This window comes from Haliotis cracherodii, unplaced genomic scaffold (assembly GCF_022045235.1).
Source record: "Haliotis cracherodii isolate W230 unplaced genomic scaffold, xgHalCrac1.p SCAF_1, whole genome shotgun sequence".
NCBI lineage: Eukaryota > Metazoa > Mollusca > Gastropoda > Lepetellida > Haliotidae > Haliotis > Haliotis cracherodii.
In genome coordinates, this window is record NW_027266264.1 from 86,278,680 (window position 1) to 86,296,234 (window position 17,555).

Consider the following 17,555-nt stretch of genomic DNA (forward strand, 5'->3'; position numbering starts at 1 on the left):
TCTTCGCGCACCTTGGGCAACTTGTAACTCTTATACTACTACCCTCACGCCTTTCTTTCTATGTGAGGAATATGTGCAGAAAGGTTGTGATACTCAGACGAACGCATATTAACATGGACTATGCATTCAGAATATAACCTTACACAAATGATAAATCATAAGAAATAAACCTGAAATTAACAAAGAAAAACAGTAAAGAAACTAATATTATATTTACATATCTATTCTAACATGATTTCATACGTACAATCAATTTTAGTCATTTTTCTCAAAACGATAAGAAGCTATTGTTAATGCGGTAAATATTTTGTATATGTGAATATTGTGTGGCTCAGCTTCAGTGTTTACAAAGGGTCTTGATGTCAACGTAAATATCATTGGTCTGATTAACGCATCATACGTCAGCCATCACTTTCTTTTCTTGTTAAATACCAGAGGGTTTATGCAAGACTTATTTATTCTACATTGACTCCCGGCTGATGCGTATGTTATAATTTAAAATGTATCAAGTTACAGACCCGGTTTATCTATCTGCACGTGGTTTTTATAAAATGGTAACATGGCGCTCGGGGTAAAGTGGAACATTCACTTTGCAGAATTGATGGTTGACATGGCTGCCGTTCTCGGGGAATAAAACAAGGAGCTTCGACAATACTGGAGATATTAACTGTAACCATGGAAACATAATACTTGGCGTCCATGCTGTAACATTTAGTTTTAAGTCTATTACGTCAACTGAGGATGCTAAAACTCCCCAGAAGTTAAATATGTTGGTTGTATCTGACAGTCGTTAATAATTCAAGGTTGATAACTCTATCTACGATGTTTGGGGCAAAACATATTTGTTTTTTTAGATATCCCACTTTGACACAGTCGGAGTTTAAACATGCATTTTACGATAACACTGTCGAGAAAAGGATTAATCCTGTATCTGTGAGTTCATAATTCTAACAAAACTCTTACGTAACAATACGACTGTTTAAAAACTACAACACAACGTTTAGTCTTTGGAATATAAATAGTGCAAGATTGTCTAAAGGATCCCAAATATTTCCTTCTTTTGCAGAAACTGAAGAAATATAGAGTTGCTTGCAAGTTTTCGGATTTGTTTTGTTTCTGGGTCTGAATGAGAGATTATAGGTCACTGTAGCTGAAGCTTGCCTGTGGGAATACGGGTCAAAACACGCCCTGGAACTCAGGGTGGGATAGCAACTAAAAAAGGGGGATCGGATGGGCGGACTCGTGTGTGCCTTTGATGAAAGAGTGTCTTCGTCATCCTTGCCTTGTCAGTGTAGCAGGGAGTGGGGTCGTCCCACAGATGACATCCTGACCTTGTCAGTGTAGCAGGGCGTGGTGTCATCCCACAGATGACATCCTTACCTTGTCAGTGTAGCAGGGCGTGGTGTCGTCCCACAGATGACATCCTTACCTTGTCAGTGTAGCAGGGCGTGGTGTCGTCCCACAGATGACATCCTTACCTTGTCAGTGTAGCAGGGCGTGGTGTCGTCCCACAGATGACATCCTTATCTTGTCAGTGTAGCAGGGCGTGGTGTCGTCCCACAGATGGCATCCTTACCTTGTCAGTGTAGCAGGGCGTGGTGTCGTCCCAAAGATGGCATCCTTACCTTGTCAGTGTAGCAGGGCGTGGTGTCATCCCACAGATGACATCCTTACCTTGTCATCTTACTGACGGGGTTAACCTCTTTTGTCATACGGACAAGGCGTCCGATCTCGGATCCGTGGTTCGAATCCCATAGCCGCTATGGTTATGGTCGCTACACGTGGGTCGCTGCTCTTCTATCCTCGGTCTGTCCGATGCAGTTAATTCGTTATTTACAGGCCGCCGTGAGACATATTGGATAGCTGATGGCGGCATAACACATTACTTACTCACTCATTCGAGTGTTTAATGTGTTTTGGTTTTGTGGCAAGATTGGCTGTGATGTTGTGTGAGGATACCGTGGAATAACGCACGGTTTTGGATTGATCAAAACATTGACCGAAAAATACAAACATGAACATGTAAAAGTCTTTACCCCTAATAAGCGAACACCATATATCTCTACATAACTATGAATGCAATATGTGTTTCTCAAACATATAATCCATGAATCATCTACACGCGTATAAAGCAGTCTATCTGGATTTAGATACCGAGGGCCACATGCAAATGATGCTCTGTCTGAAGTACTGATTATGCTACCCTAGACATAGGTAAACGACATGTAAATTCATGCCATGTGGCCAATATGTTTGAAAGACCCATTTAGCGAAAAAAGCTAGCTTATGACCTTGGGATTTGTGGTCTCTTCAAAAAGTAACTTCCATATAAGGTTCTTTGAAACCCATAATAGGTATCAGTAGTTGTGTGGAAGAAAGTATATTGTACTGCGTATGCGTAAACACTAACTTCCGACTAAGCAACTTCCTTTTCCTGTCCAAGAATCAACATGGTAGGATGGTGTCTTCGTTAGGCTAAATTAAATCCACTGTCATCTATCATCTTATAGTTTTATTCACTTGATAAACAGTTGTTTGTATTCTGCAATGGTCGATCTTTCGTACCGACGTAACATTTCGCACCCATGTATTTTAGATGCGTTACATCGGAGTAGTTTGATTCACCCAAGTAATCTCTTCTTGATGTGATTGTTTATGCAGACAGACGAACAATCAGCAGCCGAATTGGCTGAGAAGAAGAAGAGGAGGACCTTCCGTAAATACACATACAGAGGTGTAGACTTGGACCAGCTTCTGGATATGACCAGGTTGTATTTTCTGATTTTTTTATAGTTATCATGAAGTTTTGTCAGTGGTAGTCGTGTTTCATTTCATCGACGTTGTGCAACTTACAAACATGTTGAGTTTCGAGTCGGATTCACCGTAGCGTATTCAGAATGTGTTACTGGTTATGATTATGTATTTTAAAGGTATGCTAGGCTGTATGTCATACTTATGATTTTGTTCCATTTCTGTAACTGTGTTAAGCACCTGTTTAACCAAAAATAAAGACTTGTTCTCCATGGTTCGTAAGGGTTATTCACTCTGTAAACATAAATACCCTGTATAGTTACTAACATCAGTTTAATCAAGCTGTATTGACAATACCAGAACATGACATTGACATTGACATTTTATGCAGGTTATTGATCGAGTTAATTCTTACATTGTAAATTTCACATACAATATTACCCAAATCTATATGCAGCATAGGGACTTAAGTCCATTGCCTAATTATTGTCGAAGTTGTGCAATAACTTGATAAGAAACATTGTCCAGATGTATTTTATGATACTGATAAACCTTCAATTAACTTTTGTTTGAGGCCACATCCCCTTTTCAGATGAGAATCAGAAGTCACATTTTAATGACTGCTGTCAGTATGAACTGTGACTTTGGCTTGTAACAACCTTTATACAGGGACACTTTCCCTTGGCCTCAGAGCTGGATGATTGCATGTGATTTTAACCTGACATTGATTGTGGCCTACATTATGACAGCTAGTTTGTTTCCAACAAACTTGACAACTTCCAGACTGTAGTGGTTTAGTTGCTAAAATACAGTGTTACCACTCGCTAACCATGCAAACTCATTCACTAAAAAAATCACACATTGCTCAGAGCTGGATGAAAGTGTCATATGCAGCTTATAAATATCAAGCTCCACAAAGCATGAGCAACAGTCCACACTTAAGAAAATCACAGTTTTGACCTTTGATGATGCAAATCGCTCCTTACCATCCGCTTTTGCATGTTTTTTCAGCTATTTTTTTTGTTTTGAAAACACTGGATACTGGGTACCTTTTATGAACATATTTGCTACTTAAAACCTTGAACTAAGACGTGAAAGGATATTTAATACATTTTTTAATACCAAGATTGTTTTTTCCAGTGAGCAGCTGATGGAATTGTTCCCATGCCGTGCTCGTCGCCGATTCAGCAGAGGTCTGAAGCGTAAGAGGCTGGGACTGATCAAGAAACTGAGGAAGGCTAAGAAGGAAGCAGGACCCCTTGAAAAACCAGAGGCAAGTATATGCAGAACTGCATTTGTTTGAGCTTGTATTCAATTGTATTTTATTTTTTGCCCTGGGCTGACATGTTTGTCCAAAAGTCCCCAAGCTAGGCTAGTGTTGGGAATAGTTTGTAAGATCATGATTGGATCTTCCCAACAGCTCGGTCATCAAAATTAATGGGTTAGCATCATTTTGCTGTTTCTCTTGTTTCTCTAGAAAATTTGAGAATTTAAGTAAGGGTATAAAATCTTTCGTGTTCGGTGAAAGTGGGGGGTGGGGGTAGGTGGGGTCTTTGCGATCATTTGTACGTTCCGATGTGTGTCAGCTTTGTTTGTGTTGTTGCTCATAATGTCAGTCACTGGATTGTCTGATACGGATATGATTATTTACAGGCTGCTGCATATTGCTGGAATATTGCTGAGTGCAGCTTTCTGAATAACATGATATACATACCAATAAGTTTGCATATTTATTGGGTTATGTATTTGATCTTGATAACAACTTTACAGCATAAGTATGAAAGTTATATGAAGCATTCAAAATTTCGGGAGTCTTAGATGAAAATAATGCAACAAGAAACCTAATGGAATTGGAGAAGGTTAATTTCTGTCACTGCCTTGGTTTCTCCTGTTAGCAAATATCCGAGACATCCTGAAAGTTAGGTGAATGTCTGATTTACATCTTCTAGGGGAAACCTATCTATGCTTGTTGTAAGAGGCGACAATGCATGTCGTAAGAGGCTATTATCGGGTGGCCACCCTTACTGACAATTGTGTGAATCTATGCTCAGGTCAATGACTCGATTGTCTGGTTCAGACTTGACTATTTACAGACTGCAAGTGAACAAGCTTATGAAGGAAATTTGTGAGTTGTGTATAACAAAGTGTGTTTGTTTAGGTGGTGAAGACCCATCTAAGAGACATGATCATTGTCCCCGAGATGATAGGCAGCATTGTGGGAGTGTACCAAGGCAAGACCTTCAACCAGGTGGAAATCAAGGTAAGCTCGTCTCATCAATGATGACTGGTAGAGATGTGGTTTGCACAGTTAACAATTTTATTCAAATGTTTTCATTCTGTATCCATTTTCAAAGATTTTAAAGTTTTGTATCTATCCACCTGATAACTACTTTGGCTAACATCCTGTCACAGGACCAAATCCTAAATCTGTTTAGATCAAGTCTCATGTAAATGAACCATTTCATTTCGAGCAAGCCACAAACTGCTTGACAGTAACAACCTTTTCTTAAACATGGAACAATGAAATCTTCATGAAAATATTGCGTAGTTTTTGTATGGGGATTCCTCTTGATGCATGAAGGGGCGATTGAGTAGCCTAGTGGTTAAGACGTTCACTCGTCATGCTGAAGACCATGGTTCAATTCCCCACACAGGTACAATGTGTGAAGTCCATTTCTGGTGTCCTCTGCCATGATATTGCTTGATTATTGCTTAAAGCAGCGTAAAACCATACTCCCTAACTCTGGTGCACAAATTAGGGGTATCATGACCCAGTATTTGCACCTGAAGACGTGTATCTGTGATAATTTGTAGGAGTCATAGCTTTACATGATGCTTCACAAGAATACATTGAATTTCAGCCAGAGATGATTGGTCACTATCTGGGAGAGTTCAGCATCACATACAAGCCCGTGAAGCACGGTCGCCCCGGTATTGGTGCCACCCACTCCTCTCGATTTATCCCTCTCAAGTAGGGAGACATGTATACACATTAAAGCTGCTACAACAAAATTGGACATGTTTTTTTGTTGGCGTGAGAATAATTCGAAAGTCTGGATTTTGACATTCATAAAGATGACACTCAAGGCCTGAAGGGAAGGAAGAGTTCACACAGAAATAATTGTCTAATGACAGTCAGCAATGTGGTAGCCTAGTGGTTAATGTGTGCTCGTCCCGCTGAAGACCAGGGTTTGATTCCCCACATGAGTACAATGTGTTCCCTGCCGTGATATTGCAGGAATATTGCTAATAGCGGCTTTAAAACCATACTCCTGGACTACGGTAACAGTATCTTTGTGCTGTTTCATATAAGCCAGTGATGGTGGGTAGCCTAGTGGTAAAGGTTTTTTACCAGCCCGGTTTCAAACTGCAGAGAGATATAGTTACTGCAGCCATAACACAATGTAACCTGAAGAAGACTCTTCCTCGCAGCTGACATGGGGCATCTATATGTAAGGACTCACCACTTCATCCCAGAAGACTCATGCAGCTGTTCACACTTCACAAAATAACATTTCATCAATACTTATCATGCTACTCTAGTGCCTGCTAAGGCCCACTCACAAGTTGATAACAGAAGTAAATTTATATTCTTACAGTTGCAAACACTGGTTGTGCAGGGGAAACAAGGGGTCACTTTTCTGTAAATTACTTCTTACACTTTTTTAAATTTCTCAATTTGCTGCACTGCTCAAAGGCCAATATAGCAAACAAGGGCAATAACTGTCAAAAGTGTCATGTTTTTTTGTCAATGCTGGTTTTCAAAAGATATGTCCAAAATGTCATCCATGTAGAAGATCAGAGTAAACCCCATTCTCACTGCAATTTCGTGTTTGTTCCCTTTTATCCTGATAAGGTAGTCTCACAAGTCCTATATATCATCACCCAAGGAGCGGAGACAAATACTCGAGTTCCGCGGTTAGCATTTCAGCAAATATGGTGAACAGCTCCCAGTGTGAAGTGTAAGTTATTCCCCTTTTTACAGTGTTCACTGCTGGCTGGGAGCTGGAGCTAAGTATTGCCCGAGACGACAATACAACTCTAAAACCCCTTGCTTCATACATTTCACAACCATTTTCTGTTTGCGGACTTTTTAAACCAAAAATTTGTAAAAAAGAAAATCTGAAGACTTAAACGCAGCATACATGTCCACTATTACCACATCCTTGTGTTCCACCATGCTTGCCGGTGGCGCTGAGCTACTTCTGCCATTACGGGAGGTAACTCCATCAGTTCCTGTTCGACTGACAGCACATCGCGATCTCACAAACTGACAATTCGAGTATCATCTGAATCCAAGTATTGATGACAAGGTCATATGATAGTTCTTTGGAGACATGTGTCCATGCTCCCTCATAGTGCGGATTGTTGTTATGCTATCAACCAGTGGTTTGCCATCACCGTCGTTTATCTGAAGGCTGCCTGTACTTGGACCTTCTGCGTTGCTTATTGTCAATACTCAATCAGATGCTGTTACAAATTGACTTCGTCACAACAGGCTGATATCCCGTAATCACAACAGTCCGTCCTCAAATACTTCCATGATGGTGAAACATGAAGTACACAAACCCATGAAGTTGCTGTGCAACCAAACCTTCAAGCTTGATTTCATATTGAAGTATCATTTTAAGTGCAGGGACGACATAAGTCGCGATTCCACGATATTCTCACATAGTTGTCATAAATATCACATTAACATTAATTCAGCGTGATTGGAAATAGAGTACATCTTTCAATAGTTTTATCCGCATTGACACTCATTTTCACATACAAACATCAAAAAAGTTATATTGCTTGAATAAAATTATCTACCAGGGATAATTCTCGCCCATATTTTCAAATACAATGATGCATTTTAACATTGTGCTGTATGGGCGTACCTCGGGAATATTTGAAATTTTCACATGAAGGGCCCATGTCAGAAAATTCCTTGAGTGAACCCTAATTTACTGTATCTAAAAATGGCAATAAAAAACTTCCTCGATAGTTTCTCCAATCGTCAAAAGTTGTCAATCAAATCACTTGCAACACAGCATCTCTTACTGTGCATTAATGATTCCTATAGCACTGTGTGGAACTTTGCACGACATATTTTTATACCAGATTGTCGCGGCGTATTCGGTGATCTACAACAAGTCATTAGCCACATTTTTTGTCACTGAAATCCTAGCAGAAATCAAAGACGTACATGTATGTGCATCCAAGCAGAAATCAAGGGAGAAAAAGTTAAGTTTCAAAATACAAGCAAATTTCGACTTTAGAATGACAAAACCAAACCTAAATGAATATACATACAACTCTTTCTCCATAAGAAACTACAAATTTCACATCCCAAACGATCATATTTTAGATGTGATTCGCCTGGACTTAAGATAACACAGCACTGGTTTTCATGAAAGTATACCCTCTTGAAACGTTCATGAATTACGTACGAATGTTGAACTATTTCTAGTGGCCAAACAGCAAGTTGGAGATATTTTCAAATATGCTGCGATATGTTTGCTTTCCATATTTGTCAATATTTATTGAAAACTGATTTAATCATTCAAATGTAACTCATAAACATTGTGAATGTCTTTTCAACTTCAGGTTACTAGTAAAAAAATTCTGGCTGCTGCACATGGCAAACATGGCGCCTTCTGCAGAAAATAAATCGACTATTGTTGCTAATTTAAACAAAAAGGTGAACCTGGAAAATAAATCAATGTATAATGAACTGTCAGTTCTAATTACCGTAATTAAAAAAGTCCATATTGATAAGATTTCATTTGATACAGTCAGACACCTGGTCTTTGATACAGTACACACTGCAGACACTATAAGACAGTGACATTGATGAACGCATTGGAATATAAATTATATATTTTTTGCCAACTAACTGTAACACCATTTACAACTGTCGCTGTTTCATGTCATCGCTTTGAATATATTAAATTACGATCTGAACAGACAATGTCAAAGACCTATACATTGTTTGTTCCCCTGCATGCCAACGAAATAAACAGCTGATGGTGGTAAACATGCCTTATCTATAATTATTCTCGCAAATAATTCCTCCTAAAGTTGACAATGAACTGAAATACATAAATATTATGTATTTTCTCCTAAAGTGGACAATTAACAGAAATATAAATACTATTGCAAATTTTTGTTGATACTAGTGCTAATATTTTTAAATATTCACAGTTGAATAATTAACGTTCGAAAATATCGGAGGATGTTACTATATAATCTAGTAACATTAATTGCAACATAATTCAAGTCACAAATACCGAATATCAAATACAGTTTCAACTGTGGGAAGACAAAATGTCACTGAAAATTTGTAAAGATTTTCTCTCATGGGTAAAACATTCAAGGTTATTCCTTGAAAGTGTTTAATGAACTGCGACATGCATGCTTCTTCAATCCTTCAACATCCAAGGTCAATGGCATGTCATGGTAATTGTGAAGAGAGGTATCATTGCCACTGAGTGTGTCCACAGTCTGCCATGAGGGAAGTTCATAGTAAAAAGTGGTCCCCTTCAGGATAAGTAACCAGTATCACATGGGGTTGTGTCATACATTAACCGTCTTCCCGAGGCAACAGCGTTAACTGACTACCCTATAAAAGTCCAGTTTCCACCCTTGCCGAACTAGGCTTCAGTTATGGAGCTATATTTTGGCTGGACTAACGAGTCTATGCACATAGTCCAATCAAAATCTCATAACGAATTGAACATCTGGTTCGTAAACTGCCGTGTGGATTTCAGTCAGGATTTGCAAAGCATGTGTACCGTCAACAGATATTTTCCAAATCTCTTTCATGTTTTTAATCAAGGTGGTCATGTGATTTGAAGCACTTTGCAAAGTAAGACTCGTTTTATTACAATATAAATCTTGATTATCGATCAGATTGCCTTCACTGGGCACCGCCATTTGGTTTGAAACAAATGCAAGTGATAGAGGGGGAATCTGATTGGTCAAAAGAAGGGCATAGAAGGTACATGACTCGTAATAGCTGGCGGCACTATGATCGAACCTAGAAATTCCAGCCAAGTTGGGAAAGGGTGGAAACTGGACATTTATAGTCCGTTAACTCCCTTGCATCAGGAAGATGTACATTCATATACTGAAAATGCACAAGGTTATTACCTTGACTTACAAAAGTGCAGGTCCAGGGGACCCCAATGATTAACTTGAAGGGTCTTTGCAGGCAATATAGGGGTCCTGTAAAGTAATGAAATGGTGTAGTGTACTGTACGTTTAGCTCATTACTTTTTAGCCTGGAATGAATCAATGATCATGTGGACAGTGGTCATGATTGATGTATGAAATAACAGACACCCATTACTGCTCTTGTTGCAGTGTATGTACAATGCATAGGTCCTCACGGACACAGTACATTGTTTTTCTACGTCTCTTCTCTACATTTGTGCGAACTGTGAGACCCTGATGCATTTGGCTTATGAATGCTCAGCTTTCTACAAAATAAGCAATGAATACTTTACTGGAAAGTTTTTATTTCCAAATTTCCATGTTAATTCACATTGTTTCAAACAAGTCCATTGGGGCACTGAAGATTTTCACCCGAAAGAAGCACAGATCTTCATGTACTTTCACATCCAGAGTAACTTCAGGGAAGACTTTGAACTTGAGACTTCCCCATCCACCATGCTGGTCAAGTGTGTAGCGTTCCTCGCATGCTACTGGTTGCACTAACACAACAAATATGTACAAATAACAGATACAGTCTATGTACACGATACTAGCCAACTACTTCCGATACCACATCTGCACTGTCTTCATCTTCTTGATCTTCTTCTGCAGCTGTAGAACTCCGTATAACAACGCCTCCGCGGTCGGGGGGCAACCTGGCAACATGATGCACACAAGGAATAATAGCACCTGCTCATGATGCACACAAGGAATAATAGCACCTGCTCATGATGCACACAAGGAATAATAGCACCTGCTCATGATGCACACAAGGAATAATAGCACCTGCTCATGATGCACACAAGGAATAATAGCACCTGCTCATGATGCACACAAGGAATAATAGCACCTGCTCATGGCTTCGTTTTGAAGACAAGCCAAAACAAAGTTAGCGACCTGACCACCACCCTCCCCCATTCTGTTAGTCACCTTTTACGGCAAGCATGGGTTGCTGAAGACATTTTCCACACCATATCTTCACAGTCTAACTATTATGATTAATTGTCAGTGTTAATTGTGAACTATACCAAACAACCAAAAATAATTAGAGATGATGAATATTTGATACAGGATGTGGTCTGTGACCTTGTACAACAGTAAGTCAGAAATGAAGGCTGTGAACCTACCTGGAACATATATATCAACAGGAATAACCCTGTCACAGCCTCGGACCACGGCATAAGAGTAGTGGTAGTAGCCTCCACCGTTGGCACAGCTGCCCATAGAGATCACCCATCTCGGCTCCGGCATCTGGTCATACACCTGTAACAGGTAATGTCAGGTACAGGTTACCATTGACAGGTAAAGTCAGGTACTGGTCACATGTAACAGGTAAAGTCAGGTACAGGTCACTGCAACAGGTAAAGTCAGGTACAGGTCACCTGTAACAGGTAAAGTCAGGTACAGGTCATCTGTGACAGGTAAAGTCAGGTACAGGTCACCTGTGACAGGTAAAGTCAGGTACAGGTCACTGCAACAGGTAAAGTCAGGTACAGATCACCTGTGACAAGTAAAGTCAGGTACAGGTCATCTGTAACAAGTAAAGTCAGGTACAGGTCACTGCAGCAGGTAAAGTCAGGTACAGGTCACCTGTAACAGGTAAAGTCAGGTACAGGTCACCTGTAACAGGTAAAGTCAGGTACAGGTCACCTGTGAAAGGTAAAGTCAGGTACAGGTCACCTGTGACAGGTAAAGTCAGGTACAGGTCACCTGTAACAGGTAAAGTCAGATACAGGTCACCTGTGACAGGTAAAGTCAGGTACAGGTCACCTGTAACAGGTAAAGTCAGGTACAGGTCACCTGTAACAGGCAAAGTCAGATACAGGTCACCTGTAACAGGTAAAGTCAGATACAGGTCACCTGTGACAGGTAAAGTCAGGTACAGGTCACTGCAATATGTAAAGTCCTGGGATCTTGAGGTCTTCTCATATGGTATTTGAATCTCACGACCTCTTGACTTCCATGCCTAATTTCGAACACTGAATACAGATCACTTCCAAACTATTCCCCATTGCAAAGAAATCACAAAAGTAAAAGTTTTCAACAATCAACAAGCTATGCCCCACTTCACCAGATTTGTGACATTCAGGGCCACTGTTGCTCTACTTTGAAGCCAAGAAGCTCAAAAATAAATAAAATACCTTCATAATTAATTTTGAAGCTGTAGTGCAACAAGCTCATTCAGTATTGTTGACCTCATTGATGGGAATATATATGCAAATGGTTAAGGAAATATACAGAGAGTAAAACTACAACATAAAATTAATCAAATTCAGTTGCCATGTTTAGGAATTACGGTGCCCGGGGCTGCTCAGAAATTGGCACTAGTCATGTTGTCCTTGTTAAACTGCCCAACAGTTATGGTATCATAATGACAAGTAGAAATTTGCCCTTTTTGCTATATGTTACGTTTTATAAGGACTAGTGGACTAAAACTGTTAGTTTCTAACACTGCAGTGGCCTCTTTGTATTACTTTAAGCTTACTTTTCTCAGAGCTGGAGCCATCTTGTTTGTGAGAGTTCCAGCAACAATGATGAGATCTGCTTGTCGAGGGCTGGCTCTAAACACCACCCCAAACCTGTCCATGTCATATCTGGGGGCGGCGAAGTGCATCATCTCCACAGCACAGCAGGCCAAGCCAAACGTCAGTGGCCACAGGGAGCTCTGCCAGGACAAATCTCCTTATCACACAATGTCCCATCCAATACAATGACTGTAGCACTACGAAAACTGTAACTCAGGCCTATACTTTAATCATGTCAACAGGGTTTCAGAACAGTCTTCTTGGACATTGACTGGTTATTATAAAAAATGTCAGACCTAACCTGGAGCTTAAAACTATGATAAATTTCGGATTAGAACTCACAACCATTGCATCCTGTCAGTTCCTAGGGGAAACAACTCAACACATTGCCACTTATATATAGAAGTATACCATAAATTTGATTGTCAAACATGTGTTACATTCTGTGAGATGTACATAATGTGATCAATGATTATGATAATATTTGCAAAAAAAATACTTCTACAGTGTAATAATGAAATTATTTACACTGACAAGCAATCTAAAACTGATCATGCTCATATCTACTTCATATATGGCGACAGTCTTAAATATTTGAGCCTGCATCAGACAATCCAGTAATTGACATCATGAGCATTGATCTACGCAATAGGGATACGATGACATGCATCAACCAAGTCAGAGAGCCTCACCAACCGGTCCTGTTAGTTGCCTCTTACGACAAGCATAGTCACCATTTACGGCAAGCATGGGTTGCTGAAGACCCTTTCTACCCCAGATCTTCACATGTTCTACTTGGTTGTAAAATGGCTGACCTTCCTGGCCCAGTTGAGGAGGTCATCCACCCTGGCCAGTGCATATTCTGCCTTGTTGCTCGTGTTCTGGAAAGGGGAATATGTCTTCTTTGGCACTATTCCCTGGCTTGTGCTCTGCTCTCTACTTGGAACAACACTGAAAATGTTAAACAGTTAATAATCCTATTTCATACTCGAACAGTTTTGAAAATTCAGCTATCCTGTGTGTTTGCTTTTCCTTATTCCGCAGAGCAAGAATTCTGATTGCTCTTAATCTACACCACTGACAGATTTTTTAATAAATTTTATCTTAAATTCTATATTTTGGTAAAAAATTAAGAAGAATGTTTACGTGGAGACTTTGCAATACTGATAACATATTGCAATACCCCAAAATGTTTGAAATTCTACAAGCCCTTAGGATTCCTTTAACATTTACAAAACTGGTCTGGGCTAGCGCTAATTTCTATCCCTGATAAATACAGTCGTCACCTCCCCATAAAGCTGTACAGTTTCCTCTGGAAATGATGATTTACTGTTTCAGTTGTAATTTCTGTTATGCTGGGCATTGTTTCTATAACTGAGTGTATTGATCTTTTAGTCTAAGCAATCAGCAAAGGTGTACACACATTTTCTCTCTGTTTACCGAAAGTTATTTTAATCATGAAAATATGTATATTAAATATAACAGTAAAAAAACAACATACATGACAGTTAACAGGTCAAAGTATGTCATCGATGAATTTAGAATGAAGTTAGTAATCACCTGACACCTGTCTTGTCATCCTCTTTGTCGGCGAAGAGACTGCGACACTGGACTGTCAGTGCTGGGGACTGACGACTCACGAAGGACCCAAAAGTCGGAGAAAACAGACCCGAAAGTCGCAATACTGTAACACAAGTAGCCATTCTATAACCACTACCATGCCAAAAGGAAGTCAATTTAAGACTGTCTCATGACTTTAGTCTATGGATGCTTACAAGTGATCCCTATGCCATTTGGCATACTCGTCCCATTCCGCAATCTACAAGATACCGAGTGGCGAGGAATGAGCTAATAAGATGCAAAATGAAAACGGTTCCATGTTGACGTCAAACACACGGGTGCGCATGAATGACATGGTATTTAATAATGGTGATTTTTATGACAGAAAAGTGGGTTGGTGGACACTGTTAGGATAATCTGGATCTGAGTAAGGAACGAGAGAGGAATAAGAATGGGTAGTGACGCCACAAGAGTGAGTCCGCTTGAGTCCTGCTTTCTCGATGTTTTTGTGTGAAGAATATAAGAATCTGTACAGAATCTATAATAGCCACTAAACGGGTACATAACCCTAATGATTGTAAAGGGGTGAATGAGCGCAAAGAGGATCCAAGGGTGAAGGATAGAGTTCAGGGTAACCTACACTATAAGCAGCATTCAGCGCCAATATAATATTCCTAATAAACTGCATTCCTGTAGATCTACATAATAATGAAAATTAGTGAATTGAAAAAATAAAATATGTATATTAGATCCCATTTATAATCATATAAGCTATTTGAATTAAGAAAAAGAAATATATATATACTGAAAATAGAAGAGCTTTCACACACTAGAGCTTTCAATAACATAAGCTGCTGCAGCTTATATTTAGTAAACAAATATTCAAAACACTCAACATCGTTGGGCTTATTCAACAACATTGCGTGTGGAGATAATAGATCACTTAGACTAGTGAGAGGAGCTAAGCATGCTCGACGTCACAGGGCATTGTTTCGCCGGTGTGACTGGCAACAAAATACTACAAATAACACGTTTTCACCAAATGCGGTGCTGTTTTCGCCAGAGAAATCAGTGACGTTTTGCTGAGGTGCCATTTTAGTTGGTTGGTTGGTTTGTTGTTTAACGCCGCACTCAGCAATATTCCAGCTATATGACGGCGGTCTGTAAATAATCGAGTCTGGACCTGACAATCCAGTGATTGATATCATGAGCATTGATCCACGCAATTGGGATCGATGACATGCATCAACCAAGTCAGCGAGCCTGACCAGCCAATCACGTTAGTCGACAAGCAGAGTTGTCTTTTACGGCAAGGATGGGTTGCTGAAGACCAGTAATTAGCCTGCACCCTTTTAGCACACTCAAAATAGAATGTAAATTCGTACATTCTGTTCGGTTCAACAAATCAATAGAGTTAAGTAGACTCCAAGTTCAACATTCCACTTGTCCAATGTAAGACACGGAGAAGCTGGTCAGTGTTAAATTTGTTCTAGCGCTGATCATCTAACGATAATAGCTGCACGAAAACTGGGGTATCAGCAGCAAAGGTAAACATTTTACGTTGCATAACCCCTTCAAAGGCGATTGCCTGCGTATCGTTGGATTCACAACTTTGGCAACTTTTTACACCATTGGAATGATGGTAAAATTGAAAAAGTTCACTCGGTATCGTTAACAAACATCAAATCGCAAGTTATCATGCAAAGACATATAGAGGACACTAACCACTGGAGGTCGCCATTTTCTCCCACTGGGAACGAGGCTATTGATGAAAACGAGTCATGAGCTATTGCGCATGACCCTTAAAGAACGGAAATGGCGGACTCCGCAGACCTCAAGGTTCGTGTGAAAATTTTCAATCGGAAAATGTCCTAACATAACTCATAGGAACAGATTAAAAAATGATTCAGGCTTTCCACATAGGTTTTCATTAATATTTTTAGGGGTTTCTAGAAACTATCCATTCAATACAGACAAAAATTACACGCCTTCTTTCACTCCATCTAAACAATGTTTTCATTTCTGACCACCATGTCGGCTTTGCCTGTTGACCGTGGCTGGCCAGGCTTCCTTGTCAAAATGATATTTACAGGTTGATTCAACAAAATGTCGAACATGTATCTGTTTAGCCTAATGGTTGACGTTGTGTCGTTTGACACAGAAGCTCCTATCATCATCTCAGGCTCCCTTGTTGATTGTAGCAGTTGACATGTGAGGCAAGGCCTACTCCTGGTGATACTTCAATGTGAGCTCATTGTCAGAGGTTGAGATAAACTGAATCAATTGGTAGGAAATCACACTGATAATAAACTGAGCTCTTCACATATATATATACCATTGTTGTAGGTGCTTGCAATTGCATACTGCACAACCTCCATCTTGCATTCCCTGCAGCATTTAAACGGTTTTATTGATACCTCAAAACCAATATGCTGTAGTGTATATATTTTTATATAAACATGTTTTATTACATGTGCAAGTAAGACGTTTTCAATGAACATAGGTTTATGGAAATTTAAACATGAGGAAAGTGAAAAATGTTTGGGCATAATTTTGTAAGCCACTTACTCATGCTATATACCCTGGTTGCTCCTCATTTCAACATTCCAAGGGTATGTTGTTCACAAGCGCTACATCAATGAGCATCAGATTTATTTTTCACAATTCTTAAAACTATGTCAGGTATGCTTGTTGCATTATGTAGTTACTGATGCTGACACTGATGTATCGGATAAATCTTTGTTTGATTTTCACTCACGTCAAAGACTTGCCTACGTTTGCGCATACAGCAAATGCTGTAGTACACGTGAAATACGACATCTTTCTGTATGGAAGCCTGCACTTATCATGACAACAATCATATCCTATGAAGTGAAGATGAAACATGTCCAATTAAACGCAATAGTTCCACGAAGGATAAAAACATAGTTGGCACATTTACTAAAGTGAGACTAAAGAAACTAGGGATGCATATAAATGTACGATTTTAGCTCAGTTCAATAATGTCGGTAATGTGGGTGCTAAATCGAACCGTTGCCTCGCGAGATAACATGCAACCCCATACAAATTTCAACTAGTCCCAAAAGGTTTCCACACATTTTTTGTGCGCGGAACTGGGCGTCACCAGGGTTGGTGCCTTGTTGGTTATGTTTTGACAAGATAACTTGAATCGACATTAATAACAAGCCAATTTTGGTAATAAGAATAACTTGTATATAATGTTATGAAACATATGGAAGCACAATACTGGTGTGTGACCTTGTTTACATCTCACGTGACCTTGAACTTGTTCTCATTTGATGCAATAAATGCTGCTTGTGAAAAAATGTAGAATGTTGAAATTTTTTTTGTCAAGATATCTAAGCCAAACTAGTCACTCTCTGGTCTATACTTCACATATAATATGTCATTATAATTTTGTGAAGCTTTTGGTTGTATTACCGGTGTTATGATTACCTGTGCAGTTGGCATGTTATGATGATGGTCCATGATTATTTGTACTGCAATACAAGTTTCATCCAA

General features: G+C 39.5%; 3 protein-coding genes across 8 annotated transcripts in view; 2 read left to right on the forward strand and 1 right to left on the reverse strand.

Moving 5' to 3' along the window:
• The first annotated feature begins 2,396 nt into the window (after positions 1-2,396).
• Positions 2,397-5,763, forward strand: LOC139453410 (small ribosomal subunit protein uS19-like). Of its 2 annotated transcripts, XM_071235131.1 has the most exons (5): positions 2,397-2,453; positions 2,662-2,768; positions 3,892-4,024; positions 4,910-5,011; positions 5,613-5,763. In XM_071235131.1, the coding sequence occupies exons 1-5, from the start codon at positions 2,451-2,453 to the stop codon at positions 5,724-5,726; spliced, it is 459 nt and encodes a 152-aa protein (XP_071091232.1). In that variant the 5' UTR covers positions 2,397-2,450; the 3' UTR covers positions 5,727-5,763. The 2 variants fall into 2 exon arrangements, with proteins under 2 accessions (XP_071091232.1, XP_071091226.1); XM_071235125.1 differs by lacking the exon at positions 2,397-2,453 and having other exon boundaries at positions 2,656-2,768.
• Positions 5,764-10,247: 4,484 nt separating this feature from the next.
• LOC139470300 (NADH-quinone oxidoreductase subunit B-like) lies at positions 10,248-15,795 on the reverse strand. Of its 3 annotated transcripts, XM_071252671.1 has the most exons (6): positions 15,759-15,795; positions 14,034-14,157; positions 13,289-13,424; positions 12,434-12,613; positions 11,076-11,211; positions 10,248-10,604 (listed from the first exon to the last, which is right to left on the reverse strand). In XM_071252671.1, the coding sequence occupies exons 1-6, from the start codon at positions 15,772-15,774 to the stop codon at positions 10,507-10,509; spliced, it is 690 nt and encodes a 229-aa protein (XP_071108772.1). In that variant the 5' UTR covers positions 15,775-15,795; the 3' UTR covers positions 10,248-10,506. The 3 variants fall into 3 exon arrangements, with proteins under 3 accessions (XP_071108772.1, XP_071108779.1, XP_071108765.1); XM_071252678.1 differs by lacking the exon at positions 15,759-15,795 and having other exon boundaries at positions 13,289-13,409; positions 14,034-14,176; XM_071252664.1 differs by lacking the exon at positions 15,759-15,795 and having other exon boundaries at positions 14,034-14,176.
• A 44-nt stretch (positions 15,796-15,839) lies between these two features.
• LOC139453657 (E3 SUMO-protein ligase PIAS2-like) overlaps positions 15,840-17,555 on the forward strand; it is a 56,737-nt gene continuing 55,021 nt past the window's right edge. For all 3 annotated transcript variants that reach the window (XM_071235139.1, XM_071235145.1, XM_071235153.1), the window contains exon 1: positions 15,840-15,872. In XM_071235139.1, coding sequence (XP_071091240.1) covers positions 15,849-15,872 — 24 coding nt within the window. In that variant the 5' untranslated portion in view covers positions 15,840-15,848. The remainder of the gene's footprint in view (positions 15,873-17,555) is intronic.